Source organism: Trachypithecus francoisi, unplaced genomic scaffold (assembly GCF_009764315.1).
Source record: "Trachypithecus francoisi isolate TF-2019V2 unplaced genomic scaffold, Tfra_2.0 Lachesis_group0, whole genome shotgun sequence".
NCBI classification, from domain to species: Eukaryota; Metazoa; Chordata; class Mammalia; order Primates; family Cercopithecidae; genus Trachypithecus; species Trachypithecus francoisi.
Window position 1 is genome coordinate 95,067,937 of NW_022681453.1, and position 19,793 is coordinate 95,087,729.

A 19,793-nucleotide genomic window follows, 5' to 3' on the forward strand; every position below is an offset into this window, starting at 1 on the left:
CTGGGGCCTAAATCCCACAGTAAATTGATAAAATTAGAGTTTTGATTCAAGGCTCTCTGAACTACTTACTATTTTAACAAAGTTAAAGCATTAAAAAATTAAAAGATAGTTAAGTTAAAATCTTGCAACACTGTATAATGTATCATTTGGATAATGATACTATTGGATAATTATACTATCAAATTATTATTTGATAGTATAATTTTCATTCAACTTTTCTGTGACTTTATTCTTTTTTCCTACTATTCTACTCTCCACGCTACCTTCCTTCCTAGTGATGAAGATGAAAAATATCATTTAATCTAGAGATTGTTAAACGCAATTAATGTAACCATGTAGATTACAGAACCTATTTAAATTTCCATAGCTAAAAAAGAGAAATCCCTTGATTTAGTGCTATTATTATCCACTAGAGGGTGCTCATTCAACTATTTTAAAAGTTGTTTGGAAATGAAAAATAAATCAATTTATGGAAATGCACCAAAGTATGTTTCTGAGTCATTTTATTTTTATTCTTCAGAGATGCTAATGAGGAGCTGATGGCTTCCTATTCTATTCTGGCAAAGGCTCTTCCTTGTATCTCATAGAAGCGCAATTTATGTCCAGATTTGGTATTCACTGCACCTCAGATAGGAAATCCTTTGCGTTTCTGGTGGAGCATCAACAGGCTAAAAATCCTGAACATAAGGAGTCCTTCATACTACGGGATCCGAGCATACATTTGGAAGGATGCAACTCCAGATCCTTCACAGCAGCACAGAAGGTATAGGAAAAGGTGTGGACTTTTAAATCACAGGACTGAATTTGCCATAACTACAAGATACCTATCAATTGTTCTAATCTCTGACTTTAAAGGGTCTAAAGGTTACTTCTTTACAGAGATTTGCACAGATTAAGGCTGAAAACGTGTGTAAAGCCAACATATAGGACAATATAGAAATCTAGATACTAGTTCATTTTTCTCTTCCCTAACCACCTGGGACTACACCCCTCACAGATTATGGTAATATTATCTGATTGTGCGTGTGTGTATTTTTTTTTCCTCTCTGTATGTGAACTCTGGGTCAGTGAGGAGAGTGTCCAAAAAAAAAAAAAAGATGCTGCAGACAGTTCAGACTTATACATTCTGTTTCTTTTGCTTTCTATAAAGTACAAGTATAATTTCCAAAGTTAATAAAGATTTCTAATTAACTCTTATATTAATCACACATTTATTAAGTATCCATTGGATACTTGGATAATTATCCAAGTAATCATACGTGTATTTGAGGGCAGGATATATACAGTCCATTTTTGTATTCTCATTGCTTAGCACAATGCCTAGTACACAAACACTGCCAAAACAGGGAATAAGCAGAAGACTTGCCCAAGTCTTAAGGTATTGGTTCTTCAAAACCCTCCCTTGTCAGGAAAAAGATAAGCACGTTAGTAAATTATAACAATAAGACCTTGAAAGAATTACAATAGCTCTATCAACAAAATGCAATGGATACATGAAGGGCAAAACTCATTTAGACAAAGGACATACAGAAGGCCTGATGAAGTGGTTAATCATGGTAACAAAAATAATGCTAATGCATATGAAGGCCTTACTATACGTCAAACAACATTCCATTCACATTGTATATACATAAATTCATTTTCTCTTCCAAAATGATTATATGAAATAGATACTATTTTTTCCCATTTTCAGACGAGGACAGTGGAACACAGAGATATTAACTCACCTAGGTCATATGCTACAAGATGCAGAGGTGGGATCTGAACACACACTGCTGTACAGAGGGAGAAGGGAAAAAGGCATTCCTAGCAGAACAGCATAGCCAGTCCCAAAAGCATGAAGGAGCCTGCCCAGAAATATAAGATGTTTAGTCCAAACATAGTACTGCAGACTGCTGGGGAGCAAAGGAGGTTTGTACTCAAGGTGTGACACAATGGAATTTGGTAGCCCTGAGAAACAGCATGACAGAGTGGGTAAAACAAACTCTCAAGGCTCTTCAAAGTGTGAGATGTGTATATTTGGGCAAGTTAAAGTGTGAGATGTGTATACCTGGGCAAGTTACTTAACCTCTGTGTGCCTCAGCTTTCCTATCTATAAATGGAAATAGTATCTATTACAGAGGGTTGTACATAGGATTGTTATTATTCACAAAGTGATTACAACATTGACTGGTACACATTGTTTTACCTCTCTGTATGTGAACTCTGGGTCAGTGAGAAGAGTGTCCACAAAAAAAAAAAGATGTTGCAGACAGTTCAGACTTATACGTTCTGCTTGTTTTGCTTTCTGTAAAGTACATGTATAATTTCCAAAGTTAATCAAGATTTCTAATTAACTCTTACATTAATCACACATTTATTAAGTATCCATTAATTATCCAAGTAATCATACATGTATTTGAGGGCAGGTTATATACAGTCCATTTTTGTATTCTCATTGCTTAGCACAATGCCTAATACACAAACACTGGAAAAACTGGGAATAAGCAGAAGTGGTTGCTAAAATAAGCAAACAGGTAAGTACTAAAGATGGCTGTTGCAATATGCCAGGTAAGAGATTGTGATGGTCTAAGTGAATGGCAGCAGTACAGCATTTTTTTAAAAAGATCCAAATTAAGAAGGGGCAGGATAGTTTAGTCTCTAAGACAACTCTCACTTCTGACACCAACTACAAGTTCAGGGATTCCCAGGATGATTCTCAGGTTTGATTATTCACTGGGACACAACCGAACTCACTGAAAGCTGTTATAATCACAGTTATAGTCATAGTTTATTACAACAAAAGCATACAGATTAAAAACAATCACAGGAAGAAACTCACAGTGCAGAATGCACAACAACTCAAAGCATGAAGCTTCCAGTTGTCCTCTCCAATGGAATCACCAACGAGGTTAACGTTTGCTGGCAGTAATGTATGACAGTATGCACAAGAGTACTGCCAACCAGGGACCCTCACCAAAGCCTTGGTATCCACTTTTTACTGGGGCTTGGTCACGTACATATGATTGACTGTCCATACAGCTTTTAGTCACAAGCCCTTCTGGATGTTGAGTTGACACCTGTGAACCCCAGGCCGCAACATAAATCACATCATTAGATTATCAGGTGTAACCTCAACACCCAGGTAAACAAAGACACACTTACCAGGAAGGACATTCCAAGGGCTTAGAGATTGCCACCCAGGAGCTGAGGGCAGTCGCCAGACCTATTTTTATATAAGGTTCATTTTTTACTACAAAGGCAGTGAAGGTATAGAGAAGAAAGGAGGAAACCACACTGATGGTGATACACTTAATTCAGATAAAATATGCAGGTAGTAAAGGCAACATAGGTTTGGAAGGGAAAAATAATAATACACTTTTGAGTTTGCCAAGTAACTGAAGTTGCTAAAAAAACAGAAGCATGGGACTGAATCTTGGGAAGAACCTCACAGCTTGAGATGACAGCATAGTGATAAAAGTCATGCCACGAATGGGCTTACCTGAGGAGAACATGAAGGCAACAAATAGAGCAAACACTGAACCAAGGCAAACTTCAATTTTAAAGGACTGCTCAGAGGATGACTAGACAAGAAAAGTTATTAAAAAAGAGCAAAACTAAATACTAAATATTCCTCACTACTACAGGAAACTAAAAATATTGAATAAATTACTTTCTAAATAGGCCAAAAAAAAAAAAAAAAAAAAAAGCACTTGACTTTCCCTGGAAGTAGACTCTACAAGTACATTATGTCTTGCAAATAAGCAGTTAAAAAACAAAATATGTCATTCTGTTCTTATTTCCCCATACCATCTTCCACGCTCAGACTACTTCCTAAGCTGAGAAACCTTTATTTTTGCCTATGGCAAATTTAGTGCGTGTTTATGCAAAACTTAAATTACCATGAAAACTCAACAATAGGGTAGATGAAGCAGAAGGCACAGCTAATTAAATGGATTTCAGGTTCATTGCTCATTTTGTTTAGAGTCAAATAAAAGTATATGACTTTCTGCGTACACTAAGTAGAAAAATAAGTCATTATAGAATATGAGTAGCCAGACTGCTACAAAGTCTACAGAAAAAAAAAATACCTCTTGAAATCTTGTCTTTTTTTTTTTTTTTTAATCACATCCCAGATATGAGACAGTATAGAACAAGGATGAGCTGTGGGAGTTCTTGAGTCAGACAACCTAGGCACAAGCCTCAGTTCTGCCATTTATTAGCTGAGTGAACTTGGGCAAGTTACTTAAACTCTTAACGGGTTTGTTTTGAGGATGATGTAAGTCAGCATTGTCTGGCATACAGTAAGCATGCAATAAGTGTTTGGTTATTTGGATACTCTACTTGAGTACCTTTCTGTACTGAAAACCTCATGAATTTATTACATACTTTATTATCCAGTTTTTCATCACTGTGACAGAAAATACCCGTTTGAAGATTTTCAATACTTTTGAAATAAAACCCACAAATATAAACGGTTTGCATATCACAGCATTTACCAATTTCTATAACAGCTTAATTGTCCTAAAATTATCTCGGAATCACCTCAGACTTTGTGATCTTTATTAGCCAAAACTTAGTTTTAGAAAAATGTTTAGAACTGCCCTTTGGAAAGGAGAAATGCTTAAGAGTTGATCCAAGAAAAAAACGGACAAGCCAATCATCTGAAAAATTAGTCTGGACCAAGTTCCAGATACTATCTGTAGCCATGAAACTTTCTTCCTCATGCAACATGTAGGGGACTTTTGCCCTTACTTCATGAACAGTGCACCTTCTTCCCTCAACCTAGAAGGTCTAGTTCTTCTTAAGTAAATCCTGTAAGTCGCCAAGACCCAGCTACCCTTCAGGCCTTTGCTGGTACCCTCAGGCTTTGTTAGATACTTGGATCACAGTATTCACAAATTAGTTTATATAGTTGTAACCACAGCCATCTCCTCACTTCTCCCATAAAGACTAACTAGACGGCATGTAAACTGGACATGTAGACGGTCTTGCTCTGTATTCCAGAAAGCATTATATAGTGTATCAGGCACTCAATGTCAAGAACCCATACAGTAACCCACACATTAACAGCAGCTTACCAAACAGACACATCACATTTCTCTCACTTCCATGCATTAAACATTCCTTGTTTTTATATTTAAATAATTTTGGGTGTATATGCACGTGTTCAAAATATACCCAGCCATCGACATAGGAAAGAAATATGATTACCGAATAAAGTGTACCTTTGGCTAAGATAAAACAGTGCTGGCCTTAAAGATTTGTTGTATTATCTTCTAAATTTCAGAAACCAGTCAATTATTCCAAGTTTTATGGTTTTTCTTTTACAGTATAATTAATTTTGTCAAACAAGTGGGCATTCCTATTTCAAGGATAAAAGCAATTGCTCAAAGCAAAGGCATAACAATTTGTGCTTACCATCCCTACAAAGTTTTCTTTCCCCTTTCCCTCATGCTATGATTCAATCTATTTCTTCTTAGTTGTTCCTTTCTATAGCTTCAGTAGGAAAGGGCAACCAGATTTAGATTCCTTTGGCTTTTATACTTACAGCATCCCTCCCACAAAAAGGAGGACTACATATTGTACTTTGTTTCATCACAAAGCATTGAGATGAATTATACCAACCTTACTGTATTCCAGGCATCTCCGAGTTCTTTGGAATACTGTTTTTCAAAATGATCCAACACAACTTTGCAAATCTGTTTTGCAAGCTTCCCCTCTGATTTTGCTTTCAGCTATGATGATAAGAAAAAGTTGCTGACATACAGTGATATTATTACAAATTTATTGAAAGTCAACATTAGCAAGGTCTTTTTTTTTTTTTTTTTCAAGACAAGAACACTTTTTTTGGATAATTACTAGTTCTTGAAATGGAAGCAATACCTTACATGTACCAAAACTGTACTACATTACCTACTTATGAAAAAGCAAGGTTTTTCCAATAATTATTTTCCAAATGTGAAGCAAAGGTTAAAACAAAATCTACTGGGGCTGAGTAAACTGTCAAAAGGAACAAAATTAATTTTAAAAAGTCACTGTAGGGGCTGGGTGGGTGGCTCACCCCTGTAATCCCAGCACTGTGGGAGGGGGAGGCGGGAGGATCACATGAGGTCAGGAGTTCAAGACCACGTTGGCCAATATGGGAAACCCCGTCTCTACTAAAAACACAAAAATTAGCCAGGAGTGGTGGTGGGCGCCTGTAACCCCAGCTACTCAGGAGGCTGAAGTGGGAGAATCGTTTGAACTCAGGAGGTGGAGGCTGCAATGAGCCGCGATCACGCCACTGTACTCCAGCTGGCTCCTGCTTTGCATGGAAGAGGCGAGAGGATCATTTCTCAGTTCAAGACCAGACTGGGAAACATATCAAGGACCTGTCTCTACAGAAAGTAAAAAGAAAAAAAAAAAAAATTAGCCAGGCGTGGTGGCCCGTTCCTGTAGTCCCAGCTACTAGGGAGGCTGAGGCTGGAGGATCTCTTGAGCCCAGTAGTTCAAGGTTGCAATGAGCTATGATGGAGCAGCTGCATTCCAGCTTGGGTGACAGAGCAAGACCTTGTCTCTAAATGAAACTAACAAGTCACTGTGGATGTTGACATCAAGAAAACTTGGTGAAAGGCATTTGAGAACTCTGTACTAACTTTGCAACTCTTCATTATTTTAAAGTGAAAAGTTAATTTAGAGGGGAAAAAGTCACTCCAATTCCTCGTGAAACTTCCTTGCAATTGTTTCATTTATTCATCCAAGAAAAGTGTATTCAATGCCTACTATGTAACAGACACTGTTCTAAGCTCCCGGGATACCGCTAAGACACAGAAAACAAATCTCAGCCCCCCAAGAGCTGGAGGCAGTGGGTACTAGAAGTCTGCGAGCTGTACGGAAGGGACTCAGCATTACTGCACTCAGCATTATTTCAGGGCTTGACAGTAAAGCCAAAGAAACGCTCATCTCGCGAGTGGACGAACAAAGGTGATGTTCCCCCAGCCCAGCACCCTCCCTCGCCACCTCGGCCGCGTCCAGAAGCGTCTAATTCAGATAGAGGTACCCAGCCAGGCCCCAGGCCTCACCCGGGTCAGCATTGCCCCGCTGAGAGCTTTCAAACAAGAGGTGTACGCGAATCGGCATCAAAAAGCCTCCACTGACCTGAAAGAACAGTCTGACTTCCGGGATTAGCGGGCACCCACTTTCATTCTCACGGGTCCTCTTCAAGTTCTCGCGAGATCCTGATTTGTCAGCGCTATAGAAATCTCGTCGAAGAGGCGTAAGTCCCGCGGGAGATTTCGCGCGCAGTTACTTCCGGTAGCTGGTAAACGCTGATACTTCCCAGGACGCGGAGGAAGCGGGACAGGGTCAAAGCGACTTTCGCTACTTGGATTGCTCGGCGCAGCTCTGGGCGGCTGGACCTTAGAAAGTCACACATCCGCGCGCCTGTGGCCCCAGCTTCTGCAGATACTGAGGTGGGAGGATCGCTTGAGCAGGAGTTTGAGGTTGCAGTGACCCGTGATCGCGCCACTGCACTGCAGCGTGGGCGACAGAGCGAGGCCTTGTCTCTAAAAATAAATAAATAAAAAGATAGTCGCATTTTGTGCTAAACACTATGTATTGCTGGGGCTCAATAAAAGAATGAATTTTGGGGTTATGTTGTATGATGACTGCTTTAAAATATTCTCAAAGCGAAGCTAGTGACTTAATCTACCAAATCTAATGACCCTTGTTAGCCTAGACATTCAGTACCCAAGGATAAAAGGGTGGAATGTAATGAAAAAGAAATTAAGTCATGCTTTTCCCCATAACTGGCCCATGGGGATAATGTCTCCTTTTAATGGGGAGTGTTAAATGATTAAACTGAAGTACGCATGTAAAGCGGTTACAACAGTGATTAGGAAACAGTAAATGCCCAAATGTTAGCTCCTGCTATTATTTTCACTATTGTTATCATTGTGATTTTTATCGCGTTGATACCAAATGTGTGAAGACCAAAAGGATCCTCCACTGTAGCCTCCCCAATTCACCTTTACAAGGAGCGAAGTTTAATGGTTCTTCAAGGAAGTTGTTTATTACGCCTATTTTGATAGGAAGAGTTTATTTGCTCTTTTGGTGTCATGCTTCAGTAACTATCATTTGTAGCAACAATCAGCAATTAGAAAAAAACAGCTTGATATGGTCCCTGATATTTAATAATCATCATTTTGAGTTGTCCCTTGATGCTCATATCAGTATAGGTACATGCTATCGGTACAAGTCTTATATTCATGTAAATACATGTCTTTCCCACTAATCTGATTTGAAGCTTAATTTATTTATTTATTTAAACAAGTTTCCAAGTCACCTAAAAAAAGCATCTTATTAGAATTTAGATTTGGTACAAAAGACAGTGTTATTCAGGAATGAAATGATGCCATCTCTTGGATGCCAGTCTGTTTAATGTTTGTGGAAAAGTCGGTCTAAACTTTCAGCCTCTGTATTTTTTATTTTATAAATTTACATTTTATAAATATATTTTATATATTTACATGTTTTATACAATTTATTTTTCTTTTTTTTTTTTTTTTTTTTTTTTTGAGACGGAGTCTCGCTCTGTCACCCAGGCTGGAGTGCAGTGGCGCGATCTCGGCTCACTGCAAGCTCCGCCTCCCGGGTTTACGCCATTCTCCTGCCTCAGCCTCCCGAGTAGCTGGGACTACAGGCGCCCGCCATCTCGCCCGGCTAATTTTTTGTATTTTTTTAGTAGAGACGGGGTTTCACCGTGTTAGCCAGGATGGTCTCGATCTCCTGACCTCGTGATCCGCCCGTCTCGGCCTCCCAAAGTGCTGGGATTACAGGCTTGAGCCACCGCGCCCGGCCTACAATTTATTTTTCTATGCTTATTCCAGAATGTTGCAATTAATTAATACAGTGGTATTGTATTTGCAATGTGGACATGTAAAATAATTTGAAGAAGGGAATTTCGCGGCAGTCTTGGCCTGGCTTCCTGGTGTAGCCAGCAAGCTCGGAGGTGCTAACCGCTTCTGTCATGGTTCGTTTGCTAAACTGCATCGTCGCTGTGTCCCAAAACATGGGCATTGGCAAGAATGGGGACCTGCCCTGGCCTCCGCTCAGGAATGAATTCAGGTATTTCCAGAGAATGACCACATCTTCTTCAGTAGAAGGTAAACAGAATCTGGTGATTATGGGTAGGTAGACCTGGTTCTCCATTCCTGAGAAGAATCGACCTTTAAAGGATAGAATTAATTTAGTTCTCAGCAGAGAACTCAAGGAACCTCCACAAGGAGCTCATTTTCTTGCCAGAAGTCTGGATGATGCCTTAAAACTTACTGAACAACCAGAATTAGCAAATAGAGTAGACATGATTTGGATAGTTGGTGCCAGTTCTGTTTATAAGGAAGCCATGAATCACCCAGGCCATCTTAAACTATTTGTGACAAGGATCATGCAGGACTTTGAAAGGGACACGTTTTTTTTCAGAAATTGATTTGGAGAAATATAAACTTCTGCCAGAATACCCAGGTGTTCTCTCTGATGTCCAGGAGGAGAAAGGCATTAAGTACAAATTTGAAGTACATGAGAAGAGTGATTAATATGAAGGTGTTTTTTGGTTTAAGTTGTTCTCCCTCCCTCTGAAAAAAGTATGCACTTTTACATTAGAAAAGAGACTTGTTGACTTCAGATCTATGGATAATTATTTCTAAGCAACGTGTTTTTATTCCCTACTAATCTTGACTATATCAGATACCATTTATGAAACATTCTTGCTATAACTAAGTGTCTCTCCAAGACCCCGACTGAGTCCCCAGCACCTGCTACAGTGAGCTGCCATTCCACACCCATCACATGTGGCACTTGCCAGTCCTTGACATTGTCGGACTTTTCTAATGTTGGTATTATTTATTAAAGATGAAGATGCACATACCCTTCAACTGAGCAGTTTCACTGGTGGGAAATACCAAAAGCTTCCTACGTGTATATCCAGAGGTTTGTAGACAAATGTTGCAGCTTTGTTTGTAACAGTGAAAAACCGAAAACAACCTGAAGTCCAGTGATGGGAAAATGAATATATTTCTGTCTTAGATTGGGGAACCCAAAGCAGATTCAAAGACTGAAATTTCAGTGAAAGCAGTTTATTTGCTAGGTCATACCAGAAGTCATCAAAGTGTGGAGAAATGGAACTGAGAAGGTAAAAACCAGTTCAAAGTCAGTGAGGTTCTCATTGCTAACAAGCTCCATACTGCTGAGATACAGGGAAACGGAGGGGAGAAAGCTGGAGTATTTAATCCCTGACTCCTTGGTTGTCAGCTCCCTGTCCTGTGTGTGGGCAGAACGTACTCCAGCTACTCTATAAGGAGTCCCAGGTGTTTGCTGTAAGAAGCTGCTGGAATGTACGGGAACAGTGAATGCCAAGCACTTAAAGCAATTCCATGTTTAAGTATGTAAGCTCTTCGTACTTTTTTTTTTTTTTTCTTTTTAAGACAGAATTTCACTCTTGTTGCACAGGCGGAGTGCAATGGTGCAACCCTGGCTAACGGCAACTTCCGCCTTCCCAGGTTCAAGCGATTCTCCTGCCTCAGGCTCCTGGGTGGCTGAGACTACAGGTGCGTGCCACCATGCCAGACTAATTTTGTATTTTTGGTGGGGACATTCCATGTTGGTCAGACTGGTCTTGAACTCGACTTCAGGTGATCCTCCTGCCTCGGCCTCCAGGGGTGCTGGGATTACAGGCGTCAGCCACTGCACTTGGCAGACCTTCATTCTTTTAGTAAAATGTATAAAGCCACACATGGTTTATTTGAAATATTTTATAATTTAAAAAAGTACAGAAGCAGGAAAACCAATTCTAAGTTCGAGTGAGGGATGATGGTAGTTTGAACCAAAGGATTGCATGTAGTAAGCAATTGTGATTTAAGATATATTTTAAAGTTGGAAGTAGCAGGATATTCTGATGGAGTTTGACTTTGGTTTTGGGCCCACCGAGTTTGAGATGCCTTTGAGAAATGAAAGAAGTAGAGAATTAAAAACTGGCCAGGCGTGGTGGCTCATGCCTGTGGTCCCAGCACTTTGGTGGGGCTAAGGCGAGTGGAATACTTGAGACCAGCTTGGGCAACATGGTGGAGCCCTGTCTCTACAAAAGATAACAAAAATTGGCTGGGCATTGTGGCGCACAACTGTAGTCCCGTGTACTCAGAGGGCTGAGACAGAGGGATCAATTGAGCCGGCGAGTTCAAGGCTGCAGTGAGTCGTGATTATGCCACTGCACTCCAGCCTGGGTGACAGAAGAGACCCTGTCTCAAAAAAGAATCTGAAAACAATGGAACCATGCCTTCAGAATTCTAGAAAGTTATTTTCAACTGATAAATCTATATTCAGCCAAACAATCAAGGGTGAAGGTAAAATAATACATGTTTAGATAAGCAAAGACTCAGGGGTTACATGTACCCTTTCTTGGGAAGCTACTGGAGAAAATACTCCAGCAAAATTAAGGAGTACACAAACCAGAGAATGATACGGATCCAGCAAATAGGTTCTAACACAGACAATATTCCAGCTATGGAGCTAGCTTTAAAAAGAAAGAGTAAAAATATTAATAGGTTTGCTGGGTGGAATGGCCCATGCCTGTAGTCCCAGCTACTCAGGAGGCTAAGCAAAAGGATGGCTTGAACCCAAGAGTTCCAGACCAGCCTGGCCACCACAGTGAGATCCCTTCTCTTAAAAATAATACGTTATTGCCAGATTGGGGCATTTGGAAAGAAGTACATTGAAGATAAAGCAAAAGTAAAAAAAAAAAGGGGGGGGGGAAGGGTTGGTTAGGCAATCATTAATTCTAGGGCAGGAAGAAGTACAGGATAGGAAGTAAAAGCATGATACGCTGTTTTTCTCAACAATGAGCAATATGTACATAGTCATAATGATGTGGTGACTGCTTAGCCCCTAAATCTGGTAACTACTTTGGGACAATATAAGAGGAAAAGTGAAGATAGTGATGGTGTAAGAGCTAAATCCTCATCTGTCATATCAAGAAATCACTAATGTATAACATAATCAAGAAATGACTAAGTAGTTATGTGAAGAAAAAATAGAACGTTGCTGGAAGAGTTAGAAGTCATTGCTCTGGAGAATTAGGAGGGATGGGGCAGGGGACTGTTACGATGCATTATAAACTGAAGAGGCTTTTTAAAATTATATGTATGAATATATGCATTCACTTGAAAAACTAAAAAAAAAATAATTTTTTAAAACCCATGAAGGTAACTACCAGAAGGAAAAACTAAGAGAATGAAAAGTGTTTGCCTCTGGAAAGAACAAGTGGCAGGACTGCTGTTTTCACTGTAAGACTTTTGGTGCCATTTGATTTTACTTAACCATTTTTCATATATTTCTTTAATAAAAATAATTATATCTTAAAAGTTATACTCATTCATTAAAAAAAGAATTTTAAGAATGTAGTAAGAATCATATACTTTATTTCTGTTAGAGAAAGGCAATGTGTTACACTTGGAAAGAGGTCATATTAATTTTACCACATATTTTTGGGACTCAGCATCTTTATATTTTCTGATTTTAAATAAGCAATTTTGCTTATGAATTTTGTCTGAATCTCTAATAATCTCCTTATAATGCCTAATTATGCCCTTAGTTTGGGTAGGCTTTTCAAAACTTACCAGTTATTTCTTTTTTAGATTACCACTCATGTCCACTTATCTATAGGTATCTTAGTATCATCTTATTTATATTTGAGATAACCATGTCAGATGTTAAAATACTTTCCCAATTTTTCTTATAACCATTTGACTTTAAGTGTGAAGGTATTTAAAATTTTCTGTGTGTGCACTGTAAATTGAGTTTATTGATTCCACTGCTTTCAGGCTTATACATTTTTTCCCAGAGTGAAGCCACTTCTGTTTCTCCCCTTACCTCTTCACAGTTTGATCTTTTATGTTTAACCTCTTAATCTATCTAGAATCAAAAGATGTGTATCATGCGAATGTTAATGGATTTGACTCCCCACCCCCACCCCAAATAGCTACCAAAGAACAAACAATTCTACATTGAGTTTTAGGAATAAAAACTGTTAGCAGCAAACTTGCATTAAACCACTGCAGACGTAAGACATTGAGCTGGCACAAATACCGTAAGTCACATTAGTTTGTTTTTTGTGCTTTTTTTAATGTTAGTGTTAAAGAACCAGGCAGCTTAGTAAGGATGTACCTCTAGGCAGGAAACAAATTTTTACATACCTAAGCAATTTTACTGTAAGGTCAGTTGATCTAAGAAGTATTTCAGAGTAATTTATGGAATAACTCCTAAACTAGCTATGTTTTATGAATTTTCATATTTATATAAAATGTGTGTCAAAACCCTTCATGTTCATATAGAAGTTTATGTTGTCAAAAAGGACAGGCTTTGTAGTAATACAATATGACATCAAGAGAGCCCTCAGCTCCTTAAAATATATGGCAGAAAAACACAACAGGAAACCTGTGATCAATGCTAGAGAACACAGCATTGTTATAGGCAATCTTAGGCTTAAAGATCAGGTGAGATTCTCATTTTACTAAAATTCTGGGTTCCAATGTGGTCTGTACAAACTCCAGCAGACAATCTACTGTGTCTAGGAAGTAAATATAATGACTTTTATTTTTATTAAGCTTTATGTAGCCTTTTAAAATTTCTTTTTTTAGGGAAGTGTATTTAAAATGTACATAGTGCAGTAGAACAAGCATATTAACTGTTATGGGCTGAAATTTGTCCCCCCAAAATTCATGTTGATGCCTTAACCCCTTAACCTCAGAATGTGACTATATTTGGAGACGGGCCTTTAAAAAGTTAAGTTAGAAGAAGTCATAAAAAGAAGAAAATTGAACACCGAACACACAGAGACACCGGGGTGGGTGGGTGGGCAGTGGAGAAAAAAGGCCATGTGGGGACACAAGACAGTGTCTATCTCTCAGGCAAGGAGGGGGCCTCAGGAGAAAGCAAACCCACCAACTTGCTCTCAGACTACCAGGCCCCAGAACTGAGAAAATAAATTTCTGTTGTTTAAGCAACCTGTCTGTGATACTTGGTTATGGCCACCCTAGCAAACTAACACAATAACAGAAACATCAATGTATATGAACAATGTTTTCTGATAGAAGATATAATAAAAATTTGGAAACCACTTATCCAAACCACTTACCTAGGTTGTAAATGGTTTCCTCATCTGCACACAGAAGGAACTTACAACTTATGCCCTCAATAGGCAAATGAACTTTTTTCCTATTTTCCATTTAATTATAAGCTGATCTCTTTCATTAAAGGAAGTTCATTTCTGGCTTTCTTTTCTTCCCCCCTCCAAAAACAGGTATCTATTATTCTGTTTCTGTAAAGATAAAGGATTATTGCTATTTTGATAACCTATGCCATACTTAATTGAAAATTTTAAAATACTTGAATTGTTCTTTGGATCAGTTGGAATATATTTCCTGATAAACTAATAAACCATTATTAGCAGAATCTCAGTTGCAAAGCATAGTCCACTTAGCAAAAAAAATGTACTAAGTAAAGCCAAGGATGATAAAGTTTATGAGCTACAGTTTTATTCGTATAAACAATTTAGTTTGTGAATAGCTTTTGCTACCTAGAAGCACTTGATTTCTTTAGTTTTATTCTATAAGTGAACTGTTCCAGGCTGTTCACATGTCCCACTTCACCTTGCTGATATTATACATATTAAGGGAATTCTAGTCTTTGTCTGGCATTTATAAAAGCACTTAATTTTAAACTTGCAGAAAACATGGTACTGAAATAATTTTAAATATTATAAATTTGCTTCCCTCAATACAAAAATAAACCAAACTACATTTCTTTCTAGTGTTGTTTCTATGCATAGTTTTATATTTGAAGTCAGTTACATATAATATCATGTATACTATAAAATATGCATTTTACACATAAAGGCACATAAGAGTATCTTTTAAATAAATAAAAACGTATCTGTTGACCAACAACTGTAACACAAGACAGACATCAAATCCTCTAACATCGTATGGTGAAATGCTATTTGTAGCTGCATTTAAAATCACAACTTTCTTTCCCACATACATAAAACCTTGCAGAGAGAAAAAAGTTTTGTGTGTAAAGTAACAAAAAAATGCATTATTTTAATCTACTGATTTAAACTGTTTTTCAATATTTAAAAATCTTTACCTATTTTATTACCCAAAGGAAATCATTTAAATCTACCAAATGAAAAGAGAAACAGAATGTTGACATAAATTATTTTTATTGTGTGAAAATGTCAAAATTCAGAATTAAGAATAAAAGTATAACATATAACAAAATAGGCATTTAATTGTTAAAATACACCTGGATTTACAAAACATATTTTAAAATGTTTTTAAAATGCTTAAGGAATAAAAATTAATTTTTTGAGAGAGCTATATAAAACGTGAATTCTATATATTTCATTTCAAAATCATTTATGTGTATTAAATGAAGTCAGTAGCTACACTATAGTAAACACAGATAGAAAACAAAAAGTTTAAAAACACATATACTCCCAAGATAAATATTAAAAAGATGGCAAAAGTACGAGTTTAGTTTTAAAATTGAGTAAATGTTACAAAAAGCTGTGCAATTTTCCCTTTAAAATCCTTTTCAAAATTTACATTCTGTCTTTTCGTATTGCTTTTCATCACATTTCAGTCACCTCTCAAATTCAGGTTGTTATGAATTTTAGATCTGAAGGCAAATGCTTTTAACTCACTCAGTGTGCTTGTTAAGTCCCATGTACAAACTCCAAGAATATACACAATGCTGACTGGAGTACAGGTGACCTGATTATTAAAGTTTGGTGGGTTAAAAAATGTGTATAAAATCTCATGTTCTAAAGTAAAATTTTTAAAGTAAATATATTAAATGACATAAAATGTACTTAATGTTATTATCAGATACTAGTATATGTCTGTTGTGTCGGTACAAGTTACCAAAAGCACCAATCTTAACAAGGTGATATAAAAATTATTCTGTTTATACTATTTTCACTGGGATATAAAGGTTTATTTTCAATTAAATGTAATATTATGAATCTGTTATTCAAAATACACATCTAAAAGTTTGTCTCAATGCCAAATACAGAATCTTATGGATGCCATTCTTAAGTGCAAGAGAAGTGCTATCATCTTAAATTAAGAAATTATTTTGGAATTATTTATTCATAAAAGTAATTTTGGGCCAACATTTTTCTTCTCATTACTTCAGTACACAAGCTGTTTCCCAGTTGTAAAACAGAAGTCTCTGGAACTGCAGTAGGTTTTCCAGTCTTTCTGCCTTTAATTTCATAGTTTAATTTCAAGGCATGAAAGAATTAGAATCACCTAAAAGAGTTACTGCAGCTTCTGATGGAACAAGGGAGTACAGGGAGCACCTTGATCTCTGAAAGTGTCTAACCTTTAAAATAGGACTTTACTGAGACTTTTAATAGTATCTCACAGAATATATTTTGATTAATTTCAAAAACATTTAGGTACAAAAGGTATTTCCAGTCTCTCTCACTGAGTACTGTTTTCAAATCATATAATTAGTAGAATAAAGATCTGAGACTCTATTTCAAAAATATATTATTTTAAATTAGGTCAGATTATTACTTACACTTAAAGAACAATGCTATTACAAAACATACCTCAAGCCATATAAATATATCCTGTTTGTATAGTTCATGTCTGAAAGTAAATCAACTCTATTTTCCAGACACAATTTAAACAAATCATCTATTAAAAAAAGGTGTATAATCAATATCATAGTAATTAAAATTTTTAAAGATTTAAAAAAATATAAAAATAGTTTTAAAATTTTGGTTATAAATTCCTAGAAGTCCCCCTTCTATGTGCATGTATCTTACAAAAGATACTTAATATCTAGAAATACAGGATATTGAACAAATAGTAAAGAAAGTGCTGAGTCCACTGGCTCTTTTTCTAAAGTTTTCCTTCAGAAGTATCCTCATGAGTGGGGATGTATAAACCAGAGTCAACAGTAAATCTTGCTAATTTGGTCCAAATGCTGATTTTATGTACTGGTCATTGTGCTTCCTTTATTTTTTAACCATGAAGAACACAAATAAGTAATTATCAAGTCAGGTCCTTGAGTATTAATCTTCTCACTAAAATCGTTATGGTTATCTTGAGAAAGAAGAATGTCCCACTTCACCTTGCTGATATTAAGAGAACTCCTCCATACGTCTTGTTTATGAGATCACATCATGAGCATCACCATTAGGTCCCTGTGGCACAGCCAAGGGAGGCAGCGGCTTCCCATAGAAATCTAAGAAAAGAAAAAAAAGCCAAATGCACAAAACAGTTATGGTAAATCAAGATTTTTGACAGAGTTCATTATTTCTTAGACATTTCGACATTTTAGACATTTCCAAAGAGATAAGCTTACAGAATCTTGACATGCCTCTCTAAAGCAGACTTCTTTTTCTCTCGTGCATTTTAAATCTTAAGAGACGGTACCAATGTTCCATCCTGTTGAGCCAAATTATACTCTATTCCTTTTGCTTTCAATCCACACATGAATTAATCATATACTACTTATTATAATGGTTAAAACATTCCTTGCTTATGTTTTACTCTCCAATCCAATTTCCATTCCTTACTTCTTACTTTGACTACTGCAATAGCCCCCAAATTTGGATTCTTACCCCAAATATAGCCACTATCAAGTTTGTACTTTACACTGCAACAAAAAATACCTTCCAAAGCACCAAATCTGATAATAGCATTTTCCCTTTTAAAAATAAAAGCATTTCTTGAAAAGTTATAGCAAGTTCAGACATCTTACCATATATATGAAGCCTTCACAATCTGGCCCTAAGCCATAACTCCACTTTCAACACTCTGTAATTTCATATTTTCTCTTTCTTACCCACTCAATGCACATAAACCTTATCCCCTGTCACTGGCAACTTCATGTTATTCTCCAACTAAACAATATTCTTTCCTGCCTCTCCACCTTGAAATAGTCTGTTTCTTCTGATTACTGACTCTTCTCATTCTTTGAAGACCTCATTATAATGCCACTTCCCCTAACTGCCCATGCACACAGTACTCCTACTGTGCATAGTACTCCAACTGTACACCATAGAACTCATTGTCATATATTCTACAGTAAGCTGAAGAATTATCCTCTCTATACAGTAGGATCCTCACAAAGGCAGAATGTACATCTTATTCATCTTGTGATTACCAATGTTTTAACAACAAAATACTTGTATGTTAAATGAGTTCAATAACAGAAAAAATATGTATGAAAAATTGATATTGTTTCTTCATATGTATATGTATGTACATATAAATATACACTCTGACAACATAGTGAATATTTACATTGACAATGTATCTGATGTATGTGAGTTCAGTAAGAGTTTTATAATAAAGAAATAAATCTTCTGTAGTCAATATAAACATCATGATGTAAAGTCAGTAAACTAAACAGAGATATGAGAGTTCACTGAAAATACCATTTCGCTAATTCTACTACAGTCTAAGGACAAACTTTTCTGTCTTTAAAGAAAAAAACAAAATCATGAATTTTCACTAACGGTTATCAAGAAATATTTCATTATTGACCTAAATAGAATTCTGGGGGGAAAAAGCAAATAGCATATTTATATTTATGTACTTTTTAAATAAAAATATTTAAACTGGTTTGAAATAATTTCAAATTATATGGTAATGCTTTTCTAAAGATCAAACTTCTGAGTTTTTTCCTAGTAAGTGAAACCAAGTTCTAGACTAGGTAAATACAGAGCCATCAAAAAACGAATTTGATGTTCTTAACAAACAAGTTTATTGAGCTACAATTATCTATAATTCTTTTGCATTCTATAAATATTTTACTGAAGAGACCTAGATGATGGTCTGTAATCAGAACTTCTCCCTGTTTTATAAGGCAGTTCTCTACTTCTCCTAAACATCCTTCCTCTAGTTTTTGCATCCTAGAATTCTAATGCCATAAACTACCTAGACTATAGCATATGTTAGTTATATTCAAAGAAAATTGTTCTCTTAATTCAACAAAAATGTTAGTAACTTTCTTTCTACTTAGTCGAACTTTATTAGGTTTACTGATTTGATCTCTGATTTTATAAACTGTGTTGATCTTCACTTTAATATTCAGCGCTGGTTGTCTTATTAGGAGTAGAGAGAAAAAATTATGTGGCATTATCATCGAGTATATTGAGCATATACAGAAAACTACAGCTTCTTAAAATTTAAGTTACAATTGTAAGGTCTCATAGTTAAATTATTTTAAAACCTTTCCTTTTTATAACTCCTTGTATAAGTACATCATGGATAATAAACACAAGCTATGATTCTTTTTACCTCTGTATTCTAAGGTAAACACCAAATCAAATGATATAGATGTAAAGCACACTTAAGAATAAAAAATTAAATAAAATGAAAAACAAGTATAATGAAAAAGGATGGCTGTGGATTTGACAGGCTTCCAAAACTAAAACATAAGTTTGTTGAAGTTATAAGGTTAAAGAAAAGTTAATGTAACATGTACAGATGATATCTGAAAACCAATCCTTTTGCATTACCATTATGACGTGTTTCACCAAGAGGCTCAAGTTTTGGAAGTCTAGTGACTTTAGGGGTTCCCCAGCCAACTAAAGAAAAAGAAAAACATTTTAAAAACACTGTTAAACAAGGCTTCTTTAGGTCTGTTGAGAGGATCCCTCCCTGGAAAGGAAGCATATGTAACATTCAATGTCAATTCAAATATATTGAATGACAGTATGGAAAGCCAGAAACCCATTTTAAATGGCTTCTGTATTT

The 19,793-nt window shown here is 36.4% G+C and overlaps 3 protein-coding genes across 8 annotated transcripts in view; 1 reads left to right on the plus strand and 2 right to left on the minus strand.

The window, feature by feature from the left end:
* NSUN3 (NOP2/Sun RNA methyltransferase 3) overlaps positions 1-7,260 on the minus strand; it is a 219,852-nt gene extending 212,592 nt beyond the window's left edge. The window contains exons 1-2 of the mRNA XM_033211556.1: positions 7,044-7,260; positions 5,608-5,717 (exon numbers count right to left, since the gene is read on the minus strand). Of these exons, the coding sequence (XP_033067447.1) occupies positions 5,608-5,717; positions 7,044-7,055 (122 nt within the window). The 5' untranslated portion in view covers positions 7,056-7,260. The remainder of the gene's footprint in view (positions 1-5,607; positions 5,718-7,043) is intronic.
* Positions 7,261-8,989: 1,729 nt separating this feature from the next.
* Positions 8,990-12,740, plus strand: DHFR2 (dihydrofolate reductase 2). The gene is given in 3 exon segments (XM_033211560.1): positions 8,990-9,430; positions 9,432-10,565; positions 12,216-12,740. Coding segments are annotated over 2 exon segments (564 nt in total). The 3' UTR covers positions 9,555-10,565; positions 12,216-12,740.
* A 2,475-nt stretch (positions 12,741-15,215) lies between these two features.
* Positions 15,216-19,793, minus strand: part of ARL13B (ADP ribosylation factor like GTPase 13B) — a 72,971-nt gene continuing 68,393 nt past the window's right edge. For 5 of the 6 annotated variants that reach the window (XM_033211562.1, XM_033211566.1, XM_033211564.1 and 2 more), the window contains 2 exons: positions 19,556-19,624; positions 15,216-17,271 (listed from right to left, as the gene is read on the minus strand). In XM_033211562.1, coding sequence (XP_033067453.1) covers positions 17,195-17,271; positions 19,556-19,624 — 146 coding nt within the window. In that variant the 3' untranslated portion in view covers positions 15,216-17,194. The remainder of the gene's footprint in view (positions 17,272-19,555; positions 19,625-19,793) is intronic. The other variant, XM_033211563.1, reaches the window with a different exon arrangement.